General features: G+C 37.7%; 1 protein-coding gene across 1 annotated transcript; it reads left to right on the forward strand.

Annotated features, from left to right (window-relative positions):
* The first annotated feature begins 340 nt into the window (after positions 1 to 340).
* ESX1 (ESX homeobox 1) lies at positions 341 to 18,720 on the forward strand. Its single transcript, XM_068247909.1, has 5 exons — positions 341 to 515; positions 3,697 to 4,000; positions 11,272 to 11,317; positions 14,551 to 14,831; positions 18,492 to 18,720. The coding sequence occupies exons 1-5, from the start codon at positions 341 to 343 to the stop codon at positions 18,718 to 18,720; spliced, it is 1,035 nt and encodes a 344-aa protein (XP_068104010.1).
* The last annotated feature ends 5,599 nt before the right edge of the window (positions 18,721 to 24,319 follow it).

Here is a 24,319-nt window from a genome sequence, read left to right on the forward strand (position 1 = left end):
AAGCATTACACTTAGTGTTTCATACTTAGCATTACATTAGAACACCATGTAAAGCTACTATGTAAATAGACTCTGCAGCTGCATGAGTTTCTGAATAGGCTTTTAACAGACCAGGACAATAGTTTGTGTAATAATCTCTTAAGTACTTGTACCAGATCCTGCTTTAAAAAATGTCCCTAGCAGTGCCCACCCTTTTATGTCATTAAGTATGTGATGCTGAGGAAAGGGACACGAGGGGGACAGTGCCACAACCAATGATATGAGTGGAGGAGAATGTCCTGTGCTGACACTCTGGTACAGGTTACATCTGCTACACATTACACAGAATTACTGAGGAACCATGCAGACTCCAGCACCCTCTCCTCAGGACAGCTCCAAAGAGACTGATGGTCTTCCACAGCCCCCTACCCAGCTGCTTACCTCCTATTTCATTGACAGCATTCTGGGAGTAGCACATAGTTCAGGAGACAAGAAGAGACCCCCAGAGGACCACTTAGTTAAAGCATTATACACTGGTGAGTACATATCATGTCTAGATAGAGACTGTGTCTGGCTAAGATTAACTCCAGATAGTTTGGACATATAAACACACACATTGTGATTGTTAAAAATTACAAGAAATACTTGTATGCAGAAAGTTTGGATGTGCAATAACTGTAAAAAAAATGTTTTTATTGTTTCACTTTTCACATTTCCATTGTTTTTAATTGTTACAAATGTGCAAAAACGGTAAAAAAAAAAACAACCCACTAATATTGTATCTAAGCTAGATAGGTGATATATATATATATATATATATATATATATATATATATATATATATATATATATATATGTATATATAGATCTTCTTGCTACTGTGTACTGTACATTTTTAACAGTAAGAAATGGCACGCAGAGTACATGTTTCTACACTTTTATTATTACTAGTTTTTAGTATTTTTGTACACTTTCATTAAACATTTCCAGCCCTTTAGACACTTATTCCAACAAATTCCAAATGAATGTGAAATAACATCAGCTTCATTGATGAAATGAAGATAAGAGTTACACTAAATTAATAATCCTGGGCAACGTTCATGCTTATAATTGCGAAAAATTCAAATTTGCGTTTGTATGCAAATTTTCGCATATGGCTTTTCAGAACAGTTATTGAAGGTCAATGGGAATTCACACGTGATGTACAAATGTATGCTGCAAGAAGTATGTTTTTTTCACTAATGCGAAAAAGCGAACACAAAAACGCAAATTTTAGAAGAAATGCGATTCTCCATTGACTTTCACTGAATGTGTGGTGAATTTGTTTTCGTACATTTGAAAACCCCATGCAAATTTTAATATGTGTGAATCCTGCCTGCAGAACAAAGTTGTGTACACTTTAAAATGCAGATGAAATCTCATTACTTTAACATTTTTTCATCTTTGTTTTTTTTTTATTTTTACTGCATGTTATCACTTTTAGGCTTATTTAGTGATCTTTTTGGATTGTAAATATGAGCCTAAATTGAACTTGCTAGACAAAAAAACAATATTAATAAAAATAATATACTATGAGATGCCATACATACTATGGGCCTTGTTTATAAAGAACCAATGTATAAAAATTGTTTGAGTTAAGCTGGGCTAATATTTTTATTAAGGTAGTGTATTTATCAGCCATTCTTATGGTAAAGTTGAAAAAATAGGTGTGGCATATGAAAGAAGTTGTGACTAAAACAGAAAAAGGTACACATAGTTTGGAAATTTGAGGATAAAATGCCAAAATGCCAAAAAATGTGAAGAATGAAAAATGATGGGATAAAGCGTGAAAGTTAATTGACTAGTGCTATAACTAATTATTAATAAAAAAAATTCCTAAAGTCATACTAGCATTCTACAGTAAAAATAATTTCAATTACAATGAAACTACCAAGTATGAATTATATTATTAACTTGTAAGTTGCCATTTAGTTAATTCTTCCACTAGATTTCTGAAAGAAAACAATCATGTGCAGAATATACCCGGAACAGGTATGCTGTCATGCCCACATGGCACTGATTGGAAATTTATTTTAACTATCACTAAAAACAAATAAAGAGGTTTAATGAAATATTTATACTTACCATGATGGGAGCAGTGTGTAAAGACAGTCCCCTACTTACAAACTTGTTACGTTCCAGGACTTTGTTTATCAGTTGCGTTTATAAGTTGTGTTAAAGAGACTCTGAAGCGAGAATAAATCTCGCTTCAGAGCTCAAAGTTAGCAGGGACACGTGTGTGGGCACTATACTGTATGTAAAAAAGTAATGAATCATTTGTAAGTAGGGGACTATCTGTACAAAGGAAAGTGTTTTCCATTACATAACTAGGGAATATTATGCTCAGGATTTCAAGACTAAGGCCCATATGCAATTAACTTTTTCTCCTGAGTTATCTTCTAGGGTATAATTTTCATATTCTCTTTAAAATAACTTTTAAACATTTTACAATTGTAAAAGTACCCAAAAGTTGGTGAAAAAGTACTATTAAATTTATTTTGAGTATTTTCTTGCTTGCTGATGGTTTAAATGGCATTTTATGACAAGTGGGAAAATACCATCTAGGAGAAAACTCAGGAGAAAAAGTGAAAAAAAAATGAATTGCATATGGGCCTATGGGCTTGATCCAATTCACTTTTTCTCCTAACTTTTCTCCTAGGAGATCATTTTTCATATTCTATTTACAATAACTTTTCAGCGCTCTACAATTTAAAAAAATACCAAAATGTAGCAGAAAAAGTACTGTCAAAACTATTGAGCATTTCCTGCCTGATAGTGGCTTAAAAGCACTTTTATTGATAAGATGTAAAAAATATCTGCTAGGGGAAAACTTAGGAGGAAAAAGTTAATTGGATAGGGCCCTATAGCCAATATAAAGTTACGAATTCTCCTGGGAGATAATTTTTCATCTTCTCTTTAAATTAATTTTTCAGTACTTCACAATTGAAAAAGCACCAAAAAGAAGGTGGAAAGTACTATAATAAAATATTTTCTTGCTTGCTGCTGGTTTAAAGGGCATTTAACTGACAAGTTGTAAAAATATCACCAAGGTCAGTGATCTGCAAACTTGCCTCTCCAGCTGTTAAGGAACTACAAGTCCCACAATGCATTTGCCTTTATGAATCATGAATGTGGCTGTCAGACTCACACAATGCATTGTGGGCCTTGTAGTTCCTTAACAGCTGGAGAGCTAAGTTTGCAGATCACTGACCTAGGAAAAAAATCAGGAGGAAAAGTTAATTGCATATGGGCCATAAATATTTTTACACGGCTAAACATCAAACAGATGTTTATATCTGACAGCAAAACAACAAGGTACTGAAGCAACAAAAAACAAAACAAAACAAAACAGTGTTATGTTTTACTGATCTAGATATAGTAAGGTTAAACAAATAAGAGGAATTTACTTGCAATCAATACATCCCAACTAAAGACAATATGCCCTACTAAATCCAGTAACAAAAATGAACACAGATGTATAAAAATAGTATAATTTCCTTTCTAATGATCATACCTTTTTAATGTAAAAAAACTTACAGATTGCTCTAAACCACAGTACTGTAATTAGGCTTATAAAAGCAAAGATACAAACAATAACATTACTTTTAAAAAGAGTCATGCTATGATTAGGAGGCAAACAACAACTAACACATTTTACAATGTATGATTTTTATTCAGGTGAAGAGGATTTTGCATCATCATCTGTAAAAATTGGAATTAGTCCTGGATCTCTAGATGTGAAAGAAAATACATCAAGCAAAGTATCTAATGGTAACAACAAAACCAAAGAGGGGCCAAAGGATGATATTGACTGGAAAGATGTTGACAGGAAAGTTGAGAAACAGCAAAACACGAGCCATGAATTGTCTGCATCCACAGGGAAGAGGAAACAGCGGCGCTACCGCACTACCTTCAGTAACTTTCAGCTGGAGGAATTGGAGAGAGCGTTTATGAAGTCTCACTACCCAGATGTGTTCACCAGGTAACTTCCACTAATCTAAAAAAAACACTGAAATTGATTTTCATGGGCTGTCATTTTTAATGTGTTTCACAATAAAACAGAGATCAACACACTACAGCTACTTTATTATCAGTACAGACACACAGAAACAGCATATGGCATACGTATGTGGCATGTAAGTATTATCATATGGGTTTAGAATCATTAATGCAAGCATATATTGCAATGTTTATTACATTTTAAAAGCACTTATGTATAGGCACTGAATTATGGCTCTGTATAACCCTGTGGTTCTCGAGGCATCAAGGAATTATATTCAGATAGAATGCCAAACCAAGTGCTTTCTAGTTTTTACATGTATCCACAGTTAATCAAGAAACACTGCTCAATTGAACAATGGCAAGCGCTCATAGCACTCAATAGCCATAAATTCAAAGAACAGAAGCATCATTTTTATTTGTGGTGCTGAAGGAAAATCCTACCATAAGTACACTAGTTTTGGACACCTATTTATGAATAAAGATGCTTCAGAAATGGAAAGGCTAGAATTGCCAAAGCAGATTGATCAGTTAGATCAATTTGTTTTGAAAAAAGTACTCTTAAAGGGAACCTGAAGTGAGAGTCACTTGGTGGCTGCCATATTTATTTCCTTTAAAACAACACCAGCTGCCTGGCAGTCCTGCTGATCTTTCTGACATCGGTAGTATCTGGATCACACACCTGAAATAAGCATGTGCCCAAACTAGTCAGTCAGAAACCTCTGCTCTGCATGCATGTCCAGGGTCTACGGCTAAAAATATTAGAGGCAGAGGATCGATCTGCAGGACAGCCAGGCATTGCACTCACTGAACTGAAGTGATGGATAATGGAAGTAACCTCCTGCTCACATGAAGCTGAATATTCACAGATACATTCTGTTTAAATAATGCAAAATTGTAATTGGTTTATAAATCTGTCAATTTAACCATTTAATGGCAATCTAACGTATTAAAACGTCATGCTTTTGCCTGTTAATAGCAACATGGCGTGTGCGCGCCGCTACCGCTGCCGTTTCCGTCGTGATCCCGTGCTGAGTGATTGGGGAAGAGGACTGAGCGGTCCTCTACCCAATCGCACTTCCTGGAGTAAATGGACGCGACCGTGAACAGCGGCCGCGTCCATTCATAAAAACAGGAAGCTGTCACAGTTTAATAAAGTGTTTAATTCATTTTAATTTATTATATAGGGGCTTGTAATTATGGCCAGAACAAAAAAAAACAGAAAACTAACACCTATATTTCAAAATAATATATTGTCGCCATACATTGTGATAGGGACATAATTTAAACGGTTTAATAATCGGAACAACTGGGCAAATAAAATGTGTTTGTTTTATCCACAGGAGAATGTTTAATTTTAAAACTATAATGGCTGAAAACTGAGAAATAATGTTTTTTTTTTCATTTTTTTTGTTTTTTTCCCATTAAAACGCATTTAGAATAAAAAAATTCTTAGCAAAATGTACTACCCACAGAAAGCCTAATTGGTGGCAAAAAAACAAGGTATAGATAATTTTCTTGTGATAAGTAATAATAAAGTTATTAGGGAATAAAAGGGAGGAGCACTGACAAGTGAAAAGTGCTCTGGTCCGTTAGAGTAAAAACCCTTGGGGGTGAACTGGTTAAACACCCCTCAGCTAACCCTTCTACACCTATACTTACTATATACACCATTCTAAAATAAGAGACCAGGTATATTTTATCTACTTCTTTATTTAAGTATTTATATAGCGCTTACATATTACGCAGCGTTGTACAGAGTATATTGTTTTGTCACTAACTCTTGCTCAGAGGGGCTCACAATCTATTCTAAATATAGTCTAGTATATGTTAAATACTTGTGTATGAGCCCAAGCCTGTACTACTCTTTTAGAATTTACTTACAGTTATCCATATTTTCTACTGTGTAAAAAAAAAATCTCCCAGCCCTGATGGGCTTATAAGACTTGCCCTGCTTTAAAAATGTGTACAGTGGATCAGAAAGGGACAATTTGTTTTGTACCTTTGGTTTACTGCTAACAACATAGGGATGTAATATAATGCAGTAAATTATATAAATGCAAGTCGTCCACAACATTTCATACTGGCTAAAATATCCAGCTATATCATTAAAGGGAACCTTCGCTCACTGCACTGGCTACCAGTAGAATGGAGAATACTCTTCAAGATTGGACTGCTGACATTCAAATCCCTGCACAATCTGGGCCCTGGATACATGAAGGACTTGCTGAAGCTGCACCACACCTCTCACAACCTCAGATCAGCAAGTTCTATAAACTTGGTCACTCCCAGAGTGCACCTCAAAAAATCTGGAGACAGAGCCTTCTGTCATGCTGCCCCTACTCTTTGGAACTCCCTACCACACCCAGTAAAGACAGCACCATCCCTGGAGCTATTCAAATCCAGACTGAAAAGCCACCTGTTTAGCCTGGCATTTCCAGATTTATAAAATTCTTCCCCTGTACCACGATGGTCGGAGCCATGCTTATGCGCTTTGAGTCCCACGGGAGAAAAGCGCTTTACAAATGTTATTTGTTGTTGTTGTTGTTGTTGTTGAACCTAAACTGAGAGGGAAATGGATTTTTCCTTTTAAAATAATACCAGTTGCCTGACTCTCCTGCTGATTGTGTGTCTCTAATACTTTTAGCCACAGCCCCTCAACAAGCATGCAGATCAGGTGCTCTGACTGAAGTCAGACTGGATTAGCTGCATGCTTGTTTCAGGTGTGTGATTCAGCCACTACTGCAGCCAAAGAGATGAGCAGGACTGCCAAGCAACTGGTAATATTTAAAACGGAAACATCCATATCCCTCTCAGTTTAGGTTCCCTTTAAATACCCTAATATTATATTAAGATTATCTTTAACTTGAGGCTAAAAAATAGCAAAGAATAGCAGTTTTATGGAGAAAATTATATTTTTCAAAGTATTTCATTAATGGATTTCAAGGTTTAATAGACATAAGACATAATTTACATGCATGTCAGTTAGCCATGAGGTTGTAATAAATATGGCCCTTAGGAAGTGAGATATTATTCACACAAACAATCTGTAGTTCTAATACCTTCCATGTAATAGTATTTTCCATTACCTTAAGGAGTTCTCATGATAATTTGTGGGCAGGAATACATTTTACTTTTCTATGTTACAATGATAATTAAAATTCAATAAAATCGGTACATAAGAGATTATTCTATATTTCCAACTCTTATGTGACCTCCTCAGCATACCTCATCAGACTGAACATTATGCTAACATTTATAACTGACATCACCCTAAATATATAAGCTGTCCATTAGTTATCTGCAACTGGAACAAAAATCTAAACCGAGCATTGTATCATTCGCTGTAGTGCTATATATATATATATATATATATATATATATATATATATATATATATATACATACATATATACAGAAGGAGCAACCCTAACCTTACACAACCAATCAGATTTCAGACAAATTAATAATCCATTTTAAGTGATTTTCTACAGCTAAAGCTCTACCATTAAACAAAGAATATTCACACCAGGAATACCACACAGTTCTCTTTTTATACAACTTGAACCAATTCAAAATTTAAATGTAGCAAAAGGAATAAACTGTTAGACTTTTATTGCTGGGGAGATTTTCCCGGGAACAGTGGCTAGTGGACAAATCGGGCGTCGCCATTCACTCCCATAATAAATATCGTTTAATGGGCGCCCGACAGGAAAAAAGGGCGCCGGAGAAAAATAACGTTTTAAAAGCGGCGCCCGGAGACTTAATGTTTTATAACTGCTTCTCATGATTACACATTATTTAATGATTTATACATTTTTTAATATTATTTTTAAACGAAAACAGTACAATATTTTTTTCAAACATTATTTTTAAAAGAAAAACAGTACAAATTTTTTTTACATTATTTTTAAACGAAAAAACCGCACAATATTTTTTTGAAATGTTATTAATGCTTATCACAGGGGGGTCTTAGGTTTAGGCACCACCAGGGGGGTCTTAGGTTTAGGCACCACCAGGGGGGACTTAGGTTTAGGCACCACCAGGGGGTCTTAGGTTTAGGCACCACCAGGGGGATCTTAGGTTTAGGCACCACCAGGGGGGTCTTAGGTTTAGGCACCAATACGGGGGTCTAGGGGTTAGGGGTAGGTACAGGGAGGGTTACTTATTAATTTTTTTTTTAAACGTTATTATACGTTTCACTTTTTAAACGGAAGATAAACGTTTTCACAATTGCCGATTTCATGAACATTATTTAATGATTTATAACTTTATAAAACATTATTTTTAAACGAAATATAGTACATTATAATTTTTAAACGTTAACCATGTTTATCGTTTAAAACCCCGCGCCCCTTTTTAACGTACGCGATTTTCCCTCACTTAACCTTTGACAAGAGCAGAAACAGCACAATTTTCTCAGCTGGGTCAGCAACTAAAATTTCAGGAGACTTTTAAATATGACTAAAAGGTTTTTTTTTATTATGGTTTGCTTTGTCTTAATAGACATGAAATATGTCCAATTTTCAGTGGATTAGGAAGTGACGGGCATTTCCAAAATGGCTGTTAAGATCATATCACCACTATAGATGCTGTACAGGCTGAAGATCAGAAACACAAACTTAAACAGTATAATGAGTTGAAATTAAATATATTCAATTGTTAATTTAATATTTAATTGGTATTGTTGGGTCTTAGACCTAAAGGAAGCATTTTTTGAGGATACATTTTTTGGTCCTATAGTGTGAATAATGAAATTACATAAACCTGTTGCAGTGCCTAGTCATTATTAATCTTCTCTAAAAGCTCAGCTATACCCAAAAACTGAAAAAGGCACATTTTCAGAGACAATGTTGATAAGTGCACATCTTAAGCATCATCTTTCAAATTTAAAAAAAACACTGTGCAGCTGTGTTTGCCTGCAGCCATTTACTACTACACACAAGCTTAAAACTTCTCCAAACTCTGGCTTTCTGTTACTAAACTTAGCTTCTTCCAATGATTATAAATCCCACCTCAATTAAAATTGCCAGGTCTAACATCTGGCAAATTTCTAACAAATAGAAATAAGAATTGTTATAATTAAATTAAGAAAAAAATAAGAAAATGAGTGTAAATAAGTTCACCTGGCCGTACGAGAAAGAACTCTTTTGAACGTCTTTTTTTGTCATCTTGATGTTGTTTTCATATAATAATTTAGTGATTTCCGATGTGGGGACTGGGGAGGTGTTTAAGAATGAGGGCAGATGAGCAATGCACTTATCACCTACCCTACTGATAATGTATGTCGCTGAGCTTGGAATTAAGGTTTTTTTCTGCATCAAGTAACCTTTTCATGACTCTTCTTGATTCTCTTTATTTTAATTTTACATTTTAGCATTTTTTAACAAAATTGGCATGCCCTCTAGGTGTAGGTAACTACCACACGCCTGTGCAGATAGACCTTAGGGAAGGATTTTTCTAATTGATTTTTTTTTACCAGTTTTCAGGGGTTTTGTTTTTACTTTTTTGTGGGAGCCTCTGGGTAAGGTGCTGAAGGATTATTGGACAGAAAAGGATTCCAGATTCAACCACTTGTCGCCCCCATATTCCTCCATTGGTATAGAAATCATTACTCCCATCTCACTTAACACAAGATAGAGATGAGCTCCTTATCCCTGACATGGACAGGGTGAGGGGCTTTTCAAGAAGGAGAAAATATTTATGCATCCCTCATATGAGGGACCTTATGGGCTGGTATTGATCTGGAAATACCAGCCTGCATGGGGGGGGGGGGGGGGGGCAGAGGTTAAAAAAGATTGGAGAAGGATATGAAAAGGTTGAAAGAGTATTGGAAGGAGGATGTAATGAAGTGAAGGTGACATATTATTATTATTATCTATTGTATTTATAAAGCACATATTACGCAGCGCTGTACAATACATATATACAATGATACAAGGATGAAAGACATAACAAGGTTATACAACACTAGTCACCTTAGCCCGTTTAAAAATGGGCTAGGTATGTCATTACTTCGCCACGCGTATGCGCACACCCACCACACGCGCCCTGTGACGCCCGTCACACGTGCCCCCGCGCGTACACATGCCCGCCCCTTCTGGTCTTGTCCTCCAGCTCTCGCCACCGTCGGCAGTGTCTCTGCGTCTTGTCCCTGCACATGCGCAGTGCTAAAAAGCACTGACACAGGGACAAAAACGGACGCAGAAACGCTTGCCAAATTTATGGAGGGATAGAACAAAGTTATACAAGGCAAATTGTACAAAATACATGATCATGTGATATGGGTTGGTTAGGTAGGCCCAGTAATACAAGTACAGGCTGTCATAGGACAGGAGCACATGATCCTGTAGATTACACTAGGGAAGGGAGGACCCTGCCAGAGGCTTACAATCTAAAGGGGACACATAACAGTTTAAAAAGAAAATCACCCTGCAATATTATTATTATTATTTATATAGTGCCGACATCTTCAGCAGCGCTGCACAGAGTATATTGTCTTGTCGCATAGCTGTTCCTCAGAGGGGCTCACTATCTAATCCCTGCCACAGTCATATGTTTGTGTATGTATTGTGGTCTAGGGCCAATTTTTGGGGGAAGCCAAATAACTTATCTGTATGTTTTTGGGATGTGGGGGGAAACCGGAGTGCCTGGATGAAAACCCACGCAAACACGAGGAGAACATACAAACTCCTTGCAGATAGTGACCTGGCTGGAATTTAAACCGAGGACCCAGCGCTGCAAGGCGAGAGCGATAACCACTACACCACTGTGCTGCAATATGTATCAAAACACCTTTTGAGAACCACTGGAATGCAATGATCTGTCAGCTTGTTAATTGGTTTCGGTTAGCTACTCAAACACTACTAGGAGTTCTGGTTCACCAAGAGCTTGGTGGGCAATCTGTAACTCTGGGTGTTTCAAGTCCTACCCCATAAAGCTGCATTAATCCATTCCATGCACTGATGAGGATCAACCAATCTGAAACAGTCTGTAAGCATGTTGGATTATTGTGACTCTGTACAATTGCATTACAATGGTTCAAGAGGTGTGGTTAGCTTACAGGGACAACAAAGGGATGATTTGTATATTCATCAGTGAGGAAACCTCATATACTCACTCCAACCTGAATAAACGAACATACCTTGTTTTGAGAAGGAAAACCTTTTTTTTATATATAATCTTATTAAATTCACAGAGATGAAAAGAACACATTCTAACATAGCTTTCTGTTGTATCTATTTCTTTCTGCAGGGAGGATCTTGCAATGCGTTTGGACCTTACTGAAGCAAGAGTGCAGGTGTGTGTATCAGCTGCAGTTATTGTCATAATGGATAGAAAATGAAGCTCACTGATTTGGTCCTTAAGTTTTAAAGGACCTATACTGTGAAAAATTGTAAAATGTAAAATGCATGTGTATGCTCACGTATAAAAAGTACATTTAACCTGGAGCAAAATGCACTATAAATTATTTTTTTCCCATATTGCTCTCAATTACAATAGGTTGTAAAAGTCTGACCGATCTGTCAGGTTTTGTACTCGTTTATCTCCTCATGGGGGATTCTCAGGGTTTCCTTTATTTTCAAAAGCACTAAAGGTGCGTACACACATGCGACTATAGTCGTTTGTAACGATCGTTCCCTGATCTTTACCAACGACGATCGTTACAAAAAACGAACCACCGACTATTAAGGCAAACGACGAACGAGCCAAATCGCTACAAAAGAAAGTTCTGTCTCGGCGGATTTTAACCAACGACGATCGTTTGCAAAAGTAGTACATCGTTGGAAACGGTCGTTCGTACTAGGCTTGACATGCGCATTTCACTATTTCTCTGTGAAACTTCTCATTTTTATGCGCAGGCGTAATAGTTGCTTTACGTGATGTAACGTTTGTTCTAACGATCAGATCGTTACACACCTTTTAAAACTATCTTTACTTAGGTCGTTTTTTCATCAATTAAAAGTTCGTTCGTCGTTCTCAACGAACGATCGTTGTCGCATGTGTGTACGTAGCATTAGAATGATAGTTCAACTGCCAAAATAGTGTGCAAGCGAGTAGGGAAACTGGGTGCGAGACAGATAATTTCAGCACAGCGCTGCAAAGATGATTTGGGCAACACCATAGGACGTAAGGAGAATTAGGGCTATGGAGGCACTTAGTGACTAATTTGGGTGGCAGCAATAGCCGGAGCTCAAACTAGCAAAGAGACAAGGTAATTCAGCTGCCAGCAGTAGCCGATGCCTGGACTGAGTGTCCCCACGAGTTGCTACAATTCGGAGGGGAATAATAATTAAAAAGCTTGGCTGCAGCAGGGTGAGCCATCTTTTGGCTTCACCCTGCACCCAAATTTGCACGTGCTAATTTTCAATGTATGCAGCTGGCTTGTATCTTTGTACAGATCCTTTCCAGGGCGTGTTTTTGAAAATAATAAAATAAATACTGAGAACCTCCCAGGAGAAGATACACTAGTCCAAAACCTGTCAGATCTATCAGATTTTAACTGCTTACTGTAAGCGACAGCAATATGGGGAAAAGTAATTTATAGCTTATTTTGCCCTGGGAGAAAACTGTATTTTAAATTTTACAATTTTTCACGAAATTGGTCCTTTAATGGACTTGTTTCCTAGTTATGGACCAGAGCAGTTTTGACATTTTAGCTATGTCCCTATTTAATCAGCAATAATGTTATCCCTACTTATGACAAATAATGTGTGTGTGTGTTATTTTTATTTTTTCCCAAGACCAGTTTGTTTTTTTTCTTAATTTTAATAGGAAATAGAGAAAAAAATTGAAAAAATAAGTTATTTCTCATGTTTTAACAATTTCAGTTTAAACAAAGTGCTACTGTAGATAAATGTTATGTGGCCATTTCTCCCATTTATAACAAAACTTAATTTATGTTCCTGTCACAATATATAGTGATGATATTTGATTCTGAAATAAGGTGGGTTTTCGCTACAGTGTGTACTTTTCATATTGAACTGAGAAAATGTTTTAAAAGAGCTGGCAAAGGCTCCCCAGCACCAGAGATTTCAAAGTTCATCTGTGCCCACTCCATTCCAGTACAGGCAGAAGATATTTCCCAAGATAGCTAGCCAGATGTGCCCACAGTATTACCCCCCCCCCCCCCTTATAGAAAGCGAGATGTTTGAACCCCAGTTTGAGGTTCCTTCACAGAGGACGCAGGTATATTGTACTTGTGGCTAAAGTGGTTAAAGTCCAAGTTCAGACACAGATTTTTATAAATGTTACGGCCACAATGCAACGTAGCCGTGCCCCTGCGGCCAATGTTAGAAAGGAAATGATTCCTGTAACATTCATGTATTTTCTGCCGTCTCGCTGCGGCCAAATGTATAAAAGTGAGTTAATTTAATTAAATTAAGCCGGCAGCAATGTAACAGATGAAGCCCGCCGGCTTCATCTCTCTCTCCTCCCCCTGCCTCTCTCCTATACAATACTGGCAGCCGGGGGACACGCGTGTCCCCTCAGAGTTATTCGTCGCGGCAGGGAATCCTGCCATTCCTGCAGAGCAGATGCTGGCAGAAGCAATGTCTGCAGCCTCCCCGCTCTGCTTCCCTGGTGCAACGACCGACTCTGGGGGACACGCGTGTCCCCGGCTGCCAGTATTGTATAGGGGGCAGGGAGAGGAGGCAGAGCCAAAGCCAGAAAATACATAAATATTACAGGAAACATTTCATTTCTAACATTGGCCGCAGCAGCCGGCCACGTCGCATTTTGGCCGGCCAGATCCCGAAGTGGCCAGACTTCGGGTTCTGGCTGTAACATATACATTAACTTTATTCAAAACAGGGCTGGTTTCGCTTTGAACTAGTTTATGTACCTGCACTACCAGCAGATGTACGAAATATTGACAATACCCAGCCCATAAACACACTGCTCTATAATAGCTAATGATTTGGAAGTCACTGAAACTAGAGCGCTTGCATCTGTTTCCATTCAGAAGCCTCAAATGATTTTTATATGCATTTAACGGATTGTTATTTTAAAGAGAAACTCCGACCAAAAATTTAACTTGATCCCAATCAGTAGCTGATACCCCCTTTTACATGAAAAATCTATTCCTTTTCCCAAACAGACCATCAGGGGGCACTGTATGACTGATATTGTGGTGAAACCCCTCCCACAAGTAACCCCTCCCACTAGAAAAGTTCAAACTTTTGTCAGTTTCCTGTCTGTGAACCTTGTTGCATTGTGGGAAATAGCTGTTTACAGCAATATTATCCGCAGCTGTATTATGAGACAGAGGTATCTCCTTGGTAAAGACAGAAGCAAAGCATTTAATATCTCAGCTTTAGTTCAATCTTTCACAGCCAAGTTCCCTGTTTGAAAGATTACTATTTACTTTCGGTGTCCCTGCCTTGTAATTTTCTGTTTAAAATAAAACATAAATGAATACTAATAATAATATTATTATACAATAATAAAATAACAATACATTAAAAATACATGAAAGTAGTCTATGTTCATTTATAGCAAATTAATCATGTAATGTATTTGCTTAATTTATAGGTTTGGTTTCAAAATCGAAGAGCAAAATGGAGAAAACGTGAAAGATCGGAACTACTAGGCACGGGCCCTAACTTTAATATTAGACATCCTTTGGGGTTATATCTTGACCTTCCTTTACCCCCCAGTCCTCTCATGGATCCGGTGTGGACAACCATTCCTCTTTCAGCAGTGACAGCACCATCTGCCCCTCCTCCATTCAGCCACCTGGGCTCTCTTAGTCTGACTCCCATGTCTTGGTCTTCCATCTTCAGAAATCCTGTACTCACGCCATACGTTGGCAGGTAAGATTGGGTCCACACATTTTTGCTTATTAAAATTAATTCCCCAGGCAGAGTACAAAATGTAAAATCGAAGTGAGGCAGGGTTGGCACTCAAGGACGTGCAATTATTGGTTGGTTGACGGACAGCTGGTGTGTACAGCAGTCACTCCAGCTAACTGAATGTGCTAAGGTTAAATGAAAGAGTCCAATATGCACATATGAAAACAGAAAAGTTTAATTGTGAGTTCAATGCAAAACAAATATGAATAGGTTCACAAACACGGTGCTAAAAAACATTGGTAGCAGATGCATAATTATATACTTAGCTGAAACCCCAAAAATTTAACTCCAGACACCCTCCACAAAGCCACACTACTGGCACGTCTCTAAAAGAATGTTGACATGAAAAATACATGCTTTTATCTTATGCCAAAGTGGATTCACATCAATTACACATTTATTTTAAAATATGTAGGGATAATCATATATGTGGGAATGCTCACTCTAATCTCCATAACAACTGCCAGCCATGCAGGGCAGGTATCCCAGAGAAGTGAATGGAAAGGTTCAGAGGAGAGATCAAGGATTTCACAGATATGTTATGAAATGCAGCTTGTTAAAGAGACACTGAAGAGAAAAAAAATTATGACACAATGATTTGCATGTGTAGTACAGCTAAGAAATAAAACATTAGGAGCAGAGGCATACAGTAAGTCTAATATTGTTTCCAGTGCATGAAGAGTTAAGAAACTCCAGTTGTTATCTATGCAAAAGAGCCATTGATCTCCATGACTTTAGAAGTCGCAAAGAAAGCTCTGTCTTTTGAAGCTTGTTATCTCAACTGTCAATCATTGTAATTTCTTTTTCTCTGCAGAGAAGGGTTCAAATGTTCACTAGCCTGCTCTGTAAAATCATTTAGAATGCTGAGTAGTGTGTAAGCTGCAAATATTAGAAAATTATGAAATGTTATAGAAAAAAAACTATATAGCTGAAAATAAAAATATGAGAATATTTTCTTTGCTACTAATGTTCTAGTAATTATCCGTATTACACAACTGATTTATTATATCATAATTTTTTATATTTCGTTTCAGTGTCTCTTTAATGTACTTGAAATATATTGAGAAAGTTTGATAAGATCAGTCTTTTCACAAAGAAAGCAGCGATATGCTTTAATGCATAGCTTGTTCACTGTACTCATGACAATTTTTTTTGTAACTTAACACTTAGGCCTGGGGCACACCAGAGGAGTTTTTCTGAGCGTTTTGAGTTTTTAAATCTGCTGCTAATGTTATCCTATGTGTCTGTGCACACTGGAGCAATGAGGTTTTGTAAAAAAAAACCATAGCATTACATTGGGAAGAGCTTTTGAAACCTCTAAAAGCTCTTCCCAATGTAATGCTATGGGGTTTTTTACAAAACCTCATTGCTCCAGTGTGCACAGACACTAAAAAAAAAAGAGGTTAATATTATCCACAGCTGTATTATGAGACAGAGGTATCTCCTTGGTAAAGACAGAAGCAAAGCATTTAATATCTCAGCTTTAGTTCAATCTTTCACAGCCAAGTTCCCTGTTTGAAAGATTACTATTTACTTTCGGTGTCCCTGCCTTGTAATTTTCTGTTTAAAATAAAACATAAATGAATACTAATAATAATATTATTATACAATAATAAAATAACAATAATTTAAAAATACATGAAAGTAGTCTATGTTCATTTATAGCAAATTAATCATGTAATGTATTTACTTAATTTATAGGTTTGGTTTCAATATTCCCAAAAGTCCCCCAATATTTTTAACTTACCTGGTCCGGGTGCCTAACTGTAGGAACTGTGCAGTGCCAGCGGGATTGTGGGAAGGTTTTTGTTCTTGCTACATTAACACGCTTATCTTAGAATGCAAATAACAGAAAGCTTACTTTTTCTGATAAGATAAGGACACTATGACCAGAAGGTAATTGAATCCCTCCATTTATAGTGTTTACCCAGTGATGCAAGCCTGTTGTCTAGGTGAAGTTTTCTGTGGGAGGGTTAGTAAGCTGTGCGGTTAGTAAGCTGGTTTGAAAATCAAAAAGTGATGAAAACCACTAGAAAATATTATTTTCTTTTTTCATATCACATTTCATCTATATCTGACAAAGAACACTAAACACAACAGGATAAGTAAGCTATTTTTTTCAGTTAATATGGAGTTTCATCCCACTTTAAAACAAATAAATTACATCTAAAGGAACTTTACTACTTAAAGAGAAACTCCAACCAAGAATTGAACTTTATCCCAATCAGTAGCTGATACCCCCTTTTACATGAGAAATCTATGCCTTTTCACAAATAGACCATCAGGGGGCGCTGTATGACTGATATTGTGGTGAAACCCCTCCCACAAGAAACTCTGAGGACCGTGGTACTCCTGGCAGTTTCCTGTCTGTGAACCTTGTTGCATTATGGGAAATAGCTGTTTACAGCTGTTTCCAACTGCCAAAAAAGCATGCAGCAGCTACATCACCTGCCAACAGTAAAAATGTCACCATGTAATAAATGTCAGAATGTAAATTAGGGATTTAAAAGCTTTTACAATGGGCAAACACTGACTAAATCATTTATACATAATTATTGTTCCTCTTTAAGTCTAATAAAAATATGATTTAACTTACTTGGGGCTTCTTGCAGCCACCTTGAGTCGTCCTGTGCCCACAAAGTATTCCTGATCCCCTCCGGGCAGCAGGGGCGACCCCCACAAGGCTGACCTGCTGCCGCAAGTCCCCTGTTAATGCGCATTCATGGCTGTACACTCCCTGATCACGGTCCCACGTCTGGAAGCGTTCTGCACATGTCCAGTACACGGAACTCGCTACTGCGCATACACAGAGCACTCCCGGACCTGGAAGTGTGACCAGGGTGCATGCGGCTCGAGGCCGGAGATGCGCAGTACCGGGCGACTGGTGGCGACAGGCCAGCTTTGCGGGGGTCGTCACTGCTGAGCGGAGAGGATCAGGAGGATTCAGATAAATAAAAATCATTTTTTAGACTTAAAAATTGCTTCCAAGAGCTCAGATAATTACATTACTTATGACGATATGATTGCCTACAATTGTGTTTATTATATAATGACGCTTTTTTATTATATAATGACGCTTTTTTGTTGTTGTTTTTCATTCAAAGATTTTTATTTTTAAAAAAACAAAGATACAAATATACAAACATAGCAAACTGTACAGTCTATGTCCAGCGGCAAGACCCATTTTATATAATGTTACAAAACACCATTTTACCGATAGTAATTACCCTTTTGGCTAAGCCAACACAACATAGCTAAATACATAGCGTTCTTTTACAGGAATAATGTTCATATAAAAACACATTAAAGAAATAAACATACAAACTAGAAATCAGAAATTGGCCAGTACAGTGCTGGAATCTACCCTTATGTATCTTAATTAAATACCTCCAACTTTCTGTAATGTCATAGCAAAACCAAGAGCCACCTCATGCCCATACCTCATTACAAATTTATTTCAAGCATATTGTCACTTAATCACACGAAAACCCGTGCAGACAAGATGGACTGAAGGCTAACATGGAGGAATATTTATTATTAGAAGTCTAGGAAGCATCTGAAGTCCATTGAAACTATATTGAAGTTTAAAATTGACCTTTTTTGTGCAATATTCAATTTCAGGTTCCTTAATGTAATAAACCCTCTGGTCACCACATCTTCTCTACTCATGAAAACCCTACCTAGTGCCTCAGGATCTGAGCCACCCATCCTCAGCAATCCATCTACCACTGAGTGGAAACCGCAGTCCAACGTTGGAGCCTTGAGACTCATTTCTAAGGACAAGACTGAAGAAGTCCCCACGGCAAACATAATGCCTGGCTTCCCCAGCACTAACAAAGACTTATGCTGACTCTTCTCAGATGGATGTGAAGCTGTTCATAACAAAGTTATGTGTGGATATCTGAACATAATAGATATACGATGAAACATGCTGAAGGAGGCAGATATGACTTCTCACACATAGCAATAAGGGATAATGCTGGAAATTCTGGAGTAAAGAAAAAAAATGAAGTGAAATGTCTACCTACAGACTAGTCTCTGTTCCTTCTTAGAAAATAATAAGTGTTTCCCTCTCTTACTACTGGGGCAAACTAAAACATCTGGTAAAGTAATTCCTACATACTGTACAACAGATTGTGCTTTACACTGAGAAAGGTGGTGGAACCCATCAGCTCTCCTAATTAACAGAAATAGTTGATTATGATCCTTTTCACATGTGCAGCGGATTCAATGATGCTGTACATTCTACAGCTGTCAGAGATCCCAGGGAGGTGCAACAAGAGGGCAGAGAAGCAAACACTGCAGCAGAGAATGGCAGCCATAGCTAAACCATTTCTGAATGTGAGAGTCTAGAGCTGTCAGACCTGCCAGCCAACCATTTAGTAGAAGCCACTTGGCTCAATGCATTCTTTTTGATCGAAAGGCAAAAACACCCAATGAGCGCTCTTGCTGCTGGCCAGTGTGAATAGTCCATGAAGTGGAGCACCAGACACAAATGTTTTATAACTCTACAAAAGTGGCTGTCATCTGTATAAAAAAATAGGAGTAATCTAACCCAAATATAATAAATAATTTAGTGCAGAGTGTAGCACATTCATACATTTTCAGCAGTGTGTCTGTCCCTTAGACCTAACAGACATTCTTGTGTGGACAACCTGCAAGGCTTTTTATTTTAATGTATAAAGTAGTGAAGATTTTATTTCTTATTTTATTTTTTTTTGACTTTCAAAGAGAAATCATCTGTGTTAAAGTGACACTGAAGTGAAGAAAAACTTATGATATAATGAATTGTATGTGTAGTACAGATAATTACTAGAACATTAGTAGCAAATAAAATAGTCTCATATTTTTATTTTCAGTTATATAGCTATTTTTCTGTAACTTGGCAAAATCTTCTAATTATTTGCAGCTTACAAACAAACTACACTGCATTTTAAACTATGAAACAGAGCAGAGCTAATGACCCTTTGAACTTCCATGCAGAAAAACCTTAAACAAACAAGAAAAACTGACAGACAGGTTGAGATAAGTGCTTCAGAAAATAGCATTGCTCTCTGACTAAATTAGATCTCAGAGAAGCTCTTTTGCATAGATAACAACTGGAGTTTCTTAACTCTTCCTGTACTGGAAACAATATGAGACTCATATCTTTGCTACTAATGCTTTATTTTTTAGCTGTACTACACAAACAAATCATTATATCATAAGTTTCTTTTCACTTCAGATTCCCTTTAACCACCTCCCTACCACAGGTTTTTTCGCCTTCAAGACCAGAGCAATTTTCACATCAAGCTCCTCCCATTCATTCACCAATAACTTTATTGTTACTTATCACACTGAAATGATCTATATTGTTCTTTGAAGGACAAACTAGGCTTTCTTTGGGCAGTACTTTTTGCTAAGAATTATTTTATTTTATATGCATTTTACAGGAAGAAGAAGAAGGAAAAAACTGCAAAAATTCAACATTTCTCCATTTCTCAGCTTTCAGCCATTGTAGTTTGAAAATAAAATGTTGTATTGTAGAAAAAAAAGACATTTTATTTGCCAATTTGTCCTGGTTATTACAACGTTTAAATTGCGTCCCTAGTTCAATGTATTGTGATAATATTTTATTTGGAAATAAAGGTGTATTTTTTCAGTTTCTTGTTTTTTTGATACTATAAAAAGAATTACAAGCCTTTATTTAAAAAAACAAGAGTAATATATCCTCATGACATACATATTAAAAAATCCCTAAGGTAACTATTTATGTCAATCTAAAAAAATATTATGTACATTTTTTTTCTAAAAGTGTTTTATTTTGGTAACTATGGGGTAGGGGTGGAAGGGGTTAAAAAATAATACTTATTTATTACATTTAATTTAAATGTAAATGTGTATAATGGTGTATTCGGGTGTATTTCACTTTTTTGATTGGAAACAGCGGTGGTAAGTAAACAGTGCGTGTACATATACGCCCGTGATCTGCAAGTGAAGTACACAGGTGCGTATATATATGTACCAAGGATCCCGAACTGGTTAAGAACTACGTATTCAGGTTATGACTATTTATTATAATTATTTTTAAACATAATTTGAGCAAGTGTAAAACTTTTTAAGCTGTGGATAAAACACAGCCATTCCATTTCTATCAGAAACTGGTAGATAAAGAGTATTGTCTCTTTTTGGACTAACGGTTGTTACATGTTGCATGTAATGCTCATAACTAGTAATGAACAAGAGATTCAGAACAGGAAAATTTTCACTGACCTAGGGAGGGCTGTAAATTCAGCCAATGAAAGCTTCTAGCGGTTTGTTAATTAACTATCTGCCATCTAACAGACTAGGAGATGCTGGCATTGAGTTGCTTCATTTCTTTCTCTTCTTGGGTCATTGAAAATCTGCATTTAGGAGAATGTTTTACTCACTATTACTGTTTGCCAAGCTGTGCCATTGCTGTATGTCCTCCACTTAGTGAAGATTAGAGTTAAATGCAAGGTAACATACAGACATGAGATGACTGCTGTTTGACAGCAAACACCTGCTCATTTCATTTTCTGAAACATTTTAAGAAAAAGAAAAATATTTGTTTCCTTTTAAACAATATTAGTTGCCTGGCAGCCCTGCTGATCTATTTGGCTGCAGTATGGTCTTTATGACACCAGAAACAAGCATGTAGCTAAAATTGTCAGTTCTGACAGTAATGTCAGAAACACCTGATCTGCTGCATGCTTTTTCAGGGTCTATGGCTAAAAATATTAGAGGCAGAGGATCAGTAGGACTGCCAGGCAACTGGCACTGCTTACAAGGAAATAAATATGACGGCCTCCATATAACTCTCACCTTGGGTTCACTTTAACCTTCCTGGCGGTAAGCCCGAGCTGAGCTCGGGCTATGCCGCGCAGGAAGATATCTCAGCCCCTGGTGGGGCGATTGCCTCCATTCAAAATGCTGTACACGCAGCTAGCACTTTGCTAGCCGCGCGTACAGCTTGATCGCCGCCGCTCTGCGGTGATCGCCCGTACGCAGCGGCGCAAGAGGCCCCCCCCCCCCCGACAGAGCCCTGCGCTGCCCGGACCAATGAGTTCCGGGCAGCGCTATGGGCTGGATCCGATCGTCGCCATGGCGACAGGAGAAGCCAAACAGGGGAACGTGTTATATACGCGTTCCCCTGTTTGCTATTGATGCCGGCGACGATCGCACTAGAGGGACTCATGTGCCCTCTAGTGGTGTTTCATGTAGCTACCACTCTGGTAGCTTTACATGAAACACAAAATTTTTTTTTTTTAAAAAAAAGGATTTTTGCCAATTTGGCAAAAAAAAATTAACCGCCAGGGAGGTTAAGCAGCTTATACTCACGGTGCTAATGTTCATACACAAGTACTGATATATATTAAAGGAAAGTTCACTAAATTTCCTTGTTTCATGTGTAAATAAATTCTCCTTTTTGTAAAATATATTTTTATGCGTCTTTGTTGTCTCTGCTATTATTTTCTGAAACACTAATATTATGGTTTCTGATTCTTGTCCACACAGCAATCTTTCTGCATCAAAAACCTTATTATATTTAAATTAAGATATGTAGTTTATTTAACCACTTGCCGACCGCCCCCAGCCGATGGGCGGCGGCAATGTCTGGGCCTAAACGACCGCAATACGCCCATCGGCGGAGGCAGGCGTGGTTATGCGGCGACTGACTCCGCCCCCTCGCACTGTAACCCGCCGGCCGTTCGGAAGCGCCGGCGGGTTACTAGCACCCGGATCGCCGCACGTACAGTGTATAATAGGCTTTGTAATGTATACAAAGCCTATTATACTGGCTGCCTCCTGCCCTGGTGGTCCCAGTGCCCGAGGGACCACCAGGGCAGGCTGCAGCCGCCCTAGTCTGCACCCAAGCACACTGATTTCCCCCCCCCCTCCCCCTTATTTTTATTTTTTGTCACAAGTTAGCGGAAAATGACACTTTGTGAAAAAACACAATTAAAATCAATTTCCGCTAACTTGTGACTAAAAAAAAAACTTCTATGAACTCACCATACTCCTAATGGAATTCCTTAGGGTGTCTTCTTTCTAAAATGGGGTCATTTGTGGGGTTCCTATACTGCCCTGGCATTTTAGGGGCCCTAAACCGTGAGGAGTAGTCTTGAAACCAAATGTCGCAAAATGACCTGTGAAATCCTAAAGGTACTCATTGGACTTTGGGCCCCTTAGCGCAGTTAGGGTGCAAAAAAGTGCCACACATGTGGTATCGCCGTACTCAGGAGAAGTAGTATAATGTGTTAATACCCCCCAAATGATCCCATTTTGGAAAGAAGACATCCCAAAGTATTCAGTGAGAGGCATGGTGAGTTCATAGAAGATTTTATTTTTTGTCACAAGTTAGCGGAAAATGACACTTTGTGACAAAAAAAAAAAGTTTCCATTTCTTCTAACTTGCGACAAAAAAAAAATGAAATCTGCCACGGACTCACTATGCTCCTCTCTGAATACCTTGAAGTGTCTACTTTCCAAAATGGGGTCATTTGTGGGGTGTGTTCACTGTCCTGGCATTTTGGGGGATGCCTAATTGTAAGCACCCCTGTTAAGCCTAAAGATGCTCATTGGACTTTGGGCCCCATAGCGCAGTTAGGCTGAAAAAAAATGCCACACATGTGGTATTGACGTACTCAGGAGAAGTAGTATAATGTGTTTTGGGGTGCATTTTTACACATACCCATGCTGAGTGGGAGAAAAATCTCTGTAAATTGACAATTGTGTGTAAAAAAATAAAAAATTGTCATTTACGGAGATATTTCTCCCACCCAGCATGGGTACGTGTAAAAATACACCCCAAAACACATTATACTACTTCTCCTGAGTACGTCAATACCACATGTGTGGCATTTTTTTGCAGCCTAACTGCGCTATGGGGCCCAAAGTCCAATGAGCATCTTTAGGCTTTACAGGGGTGCTTACAATTAGGCATCCCCCAAAATGCCAGGACAGTGAACACACCCCACAAATGACCCCATTTTGGAAAGTAGACACTTCAAGGTATTCAGAGAGGAGCATAGTGAGTCCGTGGCAGATTTCATTTTTTTTTTGTCGCAAGTTAGAAGAAATGGAAACTTTTTTTTTTTTGTCACAAAGTGTCATTTTCCGCTAACTTGTGACAAAAAATAAAATCTTCTATGAACTCACCATGCCTCTCACTGAATACTTTGGGATGTCTTCTTTCCAAAATGGGATCATTTGGGGGGTATTTATACTATCCTTGAATTTTAGCACCTCATGAAACATGACAGGTGGTTAGAAAAGGCAGAGATGCTTGAAAATGGGAAAATTCACTTTTGGCACCATAGTTTGTAAACGCTATAACTTTTACCCAATCCAATAAATACACACTGAATGTTTTTTTTTATCAAAGACATGTAGCAGAATAACTTTCATGCTCAAATGTATAGGAAATTTTACTTTATTTGAAAAAT

Source organism: Hyperolius riggenbachi, chromosome 8 (genome assembly GCF_040937935.1).
Source record: "Hyperolius riggenbachi isolate aHypRig1 chromosome 8, aHypRig1.pri, whole genome shotgun sequence".
Taxonomy (NCBI): Eukaryota; Metazoa; Chordata; class Amphibia; order Anura; family Hyperoliidae; genus Hyperolius; species Hyperolius riggenbachi.